The sequence below is a fragment of the Gigantopelta aegis genome, chromosome 6 (assembly GCF_016097555.1).
Source record: "Gigantopelta aegis isolate Gae_Host chromosome 6, Gae_host_genome, whole genome shotgun sequence".
In the NCBI taxonomy this organism is placed as follows: domain Eukaryota; kingdom Metazoa; phylum Mollusca; class Gastropoda; order Neomphalida; family Peltospiridae; genus Gigantopelta; species Gigantopelta aegis.
The window spans coordinates 28,893,525-28,901,706 of NC_054704.1; the positions used below are offsets into that span (position 1 = coordinate 28,893,525).

General features: G+C 39.1%; 1 protein-coding gene across 1 annotated transcript; it reads right to left on the reverse strand.

Moving 5' to 3' along the window:
- Positions 1–5,097: 5,097 nt before the first annotated feature.
- LOC121374474 (52 kDa repressor of the inhibitor of the protein kinase-like) lies at positions 5,098–7,884 on the reverse strand. The gene has a single exon (XM_041501572.1). It carries the CDS (start codon positions 7,882–7,884, stop codon positions 5,098–5,100), a length of 2,787 nt encoding a protein of 928 aa, XP_041357506.1.
- Between the last annotated feature and the right edge of the window lie 298 nt (positions 7,885–8,182).

Below are 8,182 nucleotides of genomic sequence, written 5' to 3' on the forward strand. Positions count from 1 at the left end.
AGGTGCCCAATGTTTAGTCCTTCGGAGGACTCGGCCGTTGGGGGACCGTATTTTTAGAGTGCCCCGAAAAGGGTACAGCAGATTGGTTGAAGGCACTCTATGGGAGTCTTGTTGAGAGTCCTGATAAGGACTTGTTTGTAGTATCTGTTAAAAGGTCCATCATTTCCCTGTCTGTGGGATGGTGCATATAAAAGATCCCTTGCTGCTAATCGAAAAGAGTAGCCCATGAAGTGGCGACAGCGGATATCCTCTCTCAATATCTGTGTGGTCCTTAACCATATGTCTGACGCCATATAACTGTAAATAAAATGTGTTGAGAGCGTCGTCAACTAAAACATTTCCTTCCTTTCTCTCTGGGTATAATTGCAGGTGCGATTGAGAGAGCCAGTTTTCTTTTGCCCGACTCCGACTCCCTATGTAACAATAATATTTCCATATACTTACCATTTGTGACACCCAATAGCCGATACGTATTTTTGTGCTGGGGTGTCGTTAAACAAACATTCATTCATTCATTCCCTATGTAACATAGTGCATTTGTGATGGGTCATTAAAGTGGTTCGGATGCATTGTTATCATAAGTCAGTGCATCCTGTGTAATAGTGGTGTATTTATTGTGCGTGCTGTATTGTTGTTGTTACTTAGTTATGTGTTTAGGTTGTTCTTGTTGTCTTATGTCCCTAATCATGAAAGACACTTCACACCCCAAGAAGAAAGCTTTCCTTTCCCTTGGATTTAAAGAAATATAAGGAGAGGGGAAGAATTATGCCAACCTAGGTAACTACACTTGAAGGGCTTTTATCTCTTATAGTGACTTGACTTGACTAGGAGTTTAACGTGTCCATATACCTCTATGGTTTCGAACACGCCTATCCGGAGTTCGGCCTCTGATAACATCGGGGGTCTGATTCGGGACATCTCTTATAGTGTGGTTTGGTTAAAAAAAGCGCTAGGTTTCTCGGGGGAAAAAAGTGTTTGAATGATTATGTTCCATGTCCATTACCTAGGCACATTGGTGTGTGTGTGTGTGTGTGTCTTCGGGAATTAATTTCCTTTTATCTATTGTAGGTTGGAGCCTGCCTAGTTAGTGACAAAGACTGTGTTATCAGTACAGGTTACAACTGTATGCCAAAAGGATTTGAAGATAGGTTTCCATGGGTGAAGGAGAACTATGAAACTCTGAATCATAAAAGTTTGTTTGGTAAGTATTTTCACAACACATTTTGTTTTGTATACCGGTAACCATGAAAGCTGCGTGTAGAGTTGATCTCCGACCACACACATTGAAAATATATGTACTGAGAGAAACAAATAAAGGAATTCTTGTAATTGTAGACACAATGTAATTCACTATTAGCATCATAATGTTTGTATAACATACAGAGATGTAATTTAATACTGATATGTCAGTAGTGTGGGATTGACCTCCAGTGGTAAAGCGCTCACTTGGTGCGCCGTCTGTTTGGGATCGATCCCCGTCGGTGGGCCCATTGGGCTAATTCTCGTTCCAGCTAGTAACCACAACTGGTATATAAAAGGCTGTGGTATGTGTTATCCTGGTGCATATAAAAATTCCTTTGTCCCACCCCTCCCCTTCTTGATACAATGCATGGATCAGAGTTTAGTTTGCAGCCACTGTTTGCTATTAGTTTTGTTGTGATCCCTTATTGTTTCCCCATCAGTATAGGATATCTGTGTGAACCTTTTGATCATAAGCATACGAGATATGGGAACAGAGGGGCAATTGCCCCTCTAGTGCTGGAGCAAAACCTCAAATTTGGGTAAAAAAAACAACAGAGATATTCCGGGAAAATCAGCTGGCCTAAAACCTTTTCACCATGTATTTGCATAATTCTACCCACTATTAGTTGTAATCCATGTAAAAATGCATAGTGATTCATTTGCAACCCTATATAGCTGTTTGGCTTATGAATAAATGTTGTTATTATACATATGGTTCAACACAACCAAGTTAATAATAATCATACGAAGCGCACATGTAATAACAGGGGTGCACAAATCATAAAAAAATCATAAAACAAGTAAAATGAAAAACAAAACTTCACGACACTCGGACAGTCACGGGCAATTCAAAAGTATCGAACTGATAACTTGACTGACAGGCGATATAAATATCCACCCTAACGCTGCCATCCACTTGGCGTCCACCTAGCCCGAGTACTCTGACTGTAAGAGAGCTAGACGGACATTTGGACATAAACACGCTCTCAGAGAGCGTGTTTATGTCCAAATGTCCGTCTAGCTCTCTTACAGTCAGAGTACTCGGGCTAGCGTCCACCGTGCATGATTTTGACGAGTTCAATGCAGACAGATACGTTTCAGAATGGTGGCTATTAATTAGCAAAGGCTACAAGATATGTGAAAGGCCACAAACTACACCAACAACCATCCAGTTCTGAGCTAAAAATTTGGCTACGCCATTTTCTATCTTCCGATGTGAACAATCGGTTACATAATCTATCCGACACCTAACATAAAATAATAATAATACCAAATATTAACAGGGATCTCGCGACTGGTAACGAGAAGCGGTGTGATCGAGAATTCAGCATAACAATGTTTTCTTATTTTAATAATCACAGTTATTAATTTTAAGGGCAACATGTATGCAAGAAAAGTCTGAAAAATCTGTAGCGTGTTATTTTAACTCTGTAAAGTCTTTGAGCCAAAATAATAAAAATGGACCGAAATTGCGTGTCAGTTTCAATACACATGCTAGTTCAGGGCCAAAGACAAGTAGGCTAGGGCCGAGTTCAGCTAGACCAAGCAAAACAAAAACGTCCGCTAAACTGGTTTATGTGCTTCACGTTAAACCCAATGTCCACGTTGGGAACCAATCACATAGGGGCCTAGTTTGCGAATGTTTGGAAAACGTTCGTTGGCTGTTCTCAGTGTGCATATAGGTCACGCTTGACAGCCGAGACTGTTGCACGTATCAAAAGACATTGTTGCAGACATTAAACAATACGATTACACGCAAGTAAATCTTGATGTAAATTTGTGAGAAAAAAACACACCACCAAATAGTTGTCGCATCAATGATTACTTAATTGCTGTTTCATTTGTTTATTTCCGTTGTCTTTGTTAATTTCGCACTCATGCATTTCGCGATCGCGGGAAAGGAGCATGCAATATTTATACAAATTGCGGTTAAAAGTACACTGAATAATAATGTGAATTCAATTAGTTAAAAATAATCATGATATTTGTTAGATAAACTATTATATGAATTTGTTGACTGTGAGGTGACATCTCAAAAGTTAGCTAGATTTTGCCCTGAACAAGCATTTAACACGACGCGGAAATCAACAAAATGGCACAAATTAAGAAATTGTTGGGGTGTGGAATAGATGGGTTACTTTAAAATACAACTAAAAGCAGTTCAAACCAAAATAAAGATTGCTATTTTACAGAAATAATGAGCACTGTTTAAAAAAAGAAGAGTATTGGCTCTCAGATTTTTATTAATGCCATAGGCCTTAGAATTTGGGGTGTGTTTGCAAAGGACATTGGCTTCCAACTCTGCACATCTCCCCTCACCCACTGAAAAATCAAAGTAATATATTAACTGCCCCTACCCCCATTGCTGTCTTTGATTTTGATCAGGGGGTAATTTTGTTATTCAGATGTATTCCAGTTTGTACATAATTAGCTGAAAAAGATGCATTTTCATATTCATATCATGGGCGGATCCAGGAAATATTTTTAGGGGGGGACCAAAAAAGAAGGGCACATTGACTCGTCAAAAGGGCACCTTACTACAAGTTTTGATATTTACAATTAATATGAATTCCTTTGTGTATATAATTATCAGTGTAGGAACGGAAGTGTACACTAAACAATATTTTTTATAGCTGCCGTTTTCTATACCGCTAGCTACACCATTCACCTTAGAACCTATGCAGTAGTTAATAATGCAACTACAGAAAAACACGTCAACGTCACCTAACCTTACGATTTCTACCGTGGTCTGACTCGGTAATAAAAGCTCCAGTTTCGGGAGCAAGCATGCACATATTTTTAGTGCAATTAACTCTGGTAACAAATCATACATCATGATGTATATTAAATTTAATACTGATAATTAATCGATCGATGCAAATATATACATTTTTGGTGAAAATACGCAAACAAATCGGAGGTAACATTTTCATAAACATCCGTTCAAACACGCAATAGTTAGGAGTATAATATTGTTTTAATAACAATAGCTTAATTTGTTAACTGAATAATTTTAATTATCAATGCAACAAATACAGAAGCACACTATAAATCAGTATTAAAAAAGTAATACTGTACGTCGATGGTATTTAGCGAGATCGTATCAATATATGTATACAATACTTGAACAATTCCATAGCAACCAAATGTTCTCAGTTGCTATCAACGCAACATTCAGCACAATAAAATAACTTAACAGGGAGCCCAGTCTGTCATTGTCAGGCAATGTGTAACGGAGACAATTTCATATGTAGTTTAATACTAATAGTTACGATGAACTATCCACAGTGCAGTTATCAATATTATGCACAACCATTAAGCATTCCATAGTAACAACTTGTTTTGATAATGATATATACCAATATTAGAGAACAATCAACATAATTACACATCACACAGTCCAGTGCCATTGTCAGGCAACGTGTAATGGACACAATTTGAGATATTCCTCAGTTATCTACCCTCAGCATAAAGCATGTAGGTGGCGTTCAATTTGTAGTTAGGCCTATCGACAGGGAAGTGAATAAGAAATATGTTTAAAAAATAACGATGCCATCCTGTTGTTGGGTCCCTGGCTGTATAATCGAGGATGGGGCATAAAGTTCTTAAAAGATGACATTGTAAACAAAATAGCTGGTTAATCGCGATTACAAGGTGTAGTCACTATAAAACATTCGCTACTAGACCTTCAACGCCTGTTTGGCCCCTCTATCGATCCTAAAGGGAAGCCAACTCTATTGCCATTATAGGGAAATCAATAATATCTCCCATTTCACACGTATATACGATGCACTAATCACTAGCAAATAATCATATCTATCTAGTGGGAAAGCGACATGACAACCAACGTTTTGCTCACACAATTGCCATGATGGATTCTTGAAACATTCTGCGACGATGCTTTCGTAAGAACATGCTAATGATTTCAGAAATGTCAATTTTCATAGAATGATGAATATGCATCAAGGCAAGTCCTGCTAGTCTGTCTTCTCCCATGGTATTTCGTAAGAAGGTTTTGACACGCCGTAGTGCAGAAAACGAACGTTCTGCCGATGCACTGCCAACAGGCATTACACAGGCAATGGCAAGCAATACTTTCACGTTGGGAAAGACTGCCTCGTTACATGCTCGGTATGACTGCAACAACGAATCTGGAACAGGATCTGTTGAACATTTCCTGTTTCTTGACCACTGCATCACTGATTCCTGGAAACTCATATTCGTAGAATCTGTTGAGGAGGATTCATTGCCAATAGATGTCCACATCTTTTTCCAGCTACCTAGTTCTGATTTGAGGTTAAGTGGTGTTGGTAGGTCAGTTTTCCAGAACTGCAGATCTGTATGTAACAATTCTATGTCACTGGTTTTGACAATCAATTTGGGAATAAGGCCAAACAAATGACGACACTTACAGGCATCCTCTGAAAACCTACTTTCCATCTCTGTGATAAGGTGGTCTAAAAAGGGAATAGCTATCGAGTTCCTGAAGTATTGCTCTGTAGTGGAACTTGGAATGTTGTCACGATGTTGCTGAAATCTACCACCTACACGTGACATTGTGACATATCCACCTATGTCTTCGGAGAGTGACACAGCCTCACCGTACCAATCTTTGAATATGCCATCGATGTTGCTTCTATTCGATTTCAAGTCAGTAACCGACTGACCAATGAGATTGTAGGCTTCATAGCAATCTAGATCACTGCACTGCAGAAGCTTCGCTTTAGGCATGACAGACAGAAGACAACTTTTGATGGTCAAGAATGCCATTATAAATGGGAATGACTTGATGGTTGTTAACAATCCCTGAGCTGTGGTTCTCGTGTTGGCATCCCACAACCAATTTTCTTCACCATATATGTCAGGATATAGTGCAGGATTAACAATAGCATCCAGGCATGTCGTCAGTTCTGAGTACAGCTCATGGAATGTGTCGTAGCAACTGTGGCGTTCCACCCATCTGGTTTTACATAAACCAAGAAGTTTCTTTTTGGTACTTTCACATTTTAGTTTAGCAAGTACCTGTTCAAAAAAACGTTGTCGTTTCGGAGAATTGTGAAATAATAAGTATATTTCATTTAATGAACCTATCATGTTTCTAACAGGCGTCATCTTGCACGAAGCTGCGATCGAAAGGTTTAGAACGTGACTGTTACAATGTGTGTATAGAGCTTTCGGAGCAACATTTCGAATTCTCCCATTTACACCATTGACCTCACTAGACATGGCTGATGCACCATCATAAGCTTGCCCACGTAAGTTATCAATGTTTAGTTCGTTTGCCCGCAAAATATCAAGGATGCTTTCAGATATTGCTTTACCTGTGGTGCGTTTCAAAAACGAGTAATTGAAGAATGCTTCGATAATTTCAACATTATTTACGTCATTTGTTTGCAAAAATCTCAAACAAAGAGATAGGATTTCCTGATTGCCAAATGTGTCAGTAACCTCATCTGCCATTATGGAAAAGAATGGACTAGGTGATCCAGCTTTAATGCCTAATGTTAGGTGGTGTCGAATAAAATCTCCGATAAGGACTACAATTTCATTTTGTATAGTTTTGCTGGTGTATTTCGATGTTTGTTTTCCTCTTTCTAGATGAGTGTGCAGAATTTTATCACTTTTCGCCATGAGATCAAGAGTTGCTAAGAAATTGCCACGATTAGAAGCTGTACTACTACTGTCATCTCGATGTCCTCTAAGCGCAATATTCTGTTTTCCACAAAAAACAACTGCATCAACAATGCATTTCAAAATATGCAAGTTATCTTCAAACAGTTGTTTTCTTTTCCGGTCTAAGATACAATCCACCTGTTGTGAGGGTTTACTCGAATTCTGTTTGGCTATTTCTGCAGCAATCAGGGCATCTTTGTGGTAGTCAAGGCGCATATGGTTATCTAGAATACCATCTTTTGAGCCCTTGGCTTTTCTGAGGTTTGTAAATGCTTTATTTACTAAGACACCAACACTTTTATTGCGGGGCAGAAACATAACACAGTACTCGCAGAGTCCGCCTTCTAATAAAGGACTGTACACTAACCATGTATACTCGTCCAGCCACTGAGACCTAAAAACTAGTGTTTTTTCATCACCCCTTTGTCTTACAACTTGTGAACAAAATGTTTTATATCCCACCGGAGGCACAAAATGTTGTTCCATGTATTTGCACTTTTCATTATCACTAAAGTGACGGACATCAATTTTGTTTTTAACGATTTTTCCAAGGTCAAAGTAAGAATGATCATTGAAATCAGTAACAACGGATCCATCATGCGTTGAAGCTGTGTCTCCTGATACAACGACTCCATCCTGAATTGAAACTGTGTTACACATAGCAACGACTCCATCCTGAGTTGAAACTGTGTTACCAGTAGCAAGGACTCCACCCTGAGTTGAAGCTGTGTCTCCTGATACAACGACTCCATCCTGAGTTGAAACTGTGTTACACATAGCAACGACTCCATCCTGAGTTGAAACTGTGTTACCAGTAGCAAGGACTCCACCCTGAGTTGAAGCTGTGTCTCCTGATACGACTCCATCCTGAGTTGAAACTGTGTTACACATAGCAACGACTCCATCCTGAGTTGAAACTGTGTTACCAGTAGCAAGGACTCCACCCTGAGTTGAAACTGTGTTACACATAGCAACGACTCCATCCTGAGTTGAAACTGTGTTACCAGTAGCAACGACTCCATCCTGAGTTGAAACTGTGTTACCAGTAGCAATGACTCCATCCTGAGTTGAAACTGTGTTACCAGTGCAGGCCAAACTAAAACGTAATTAAAACAGAGTTTTATTATGGATGTAACCTTTACAGCTAATAAACACTGGGTGTAGGACATCCGCTGCTGCCGATTAGTCACGTGACCACTAACAATCAAAGTGTGCATGTATTATAACACTTTTATTTGTATATAACCAGTGGTTATTATATAAAGAG

Excerpts from the sequence above, each read along its gene's own strand:
- LOC121374474 (XM_041501572.1), bottom strand. The coding sequence starts at position 7,884 with ATGTGTAACACAGTTTCAACTCAGGGTGGAGTCCTTGCTACTGGTAAC.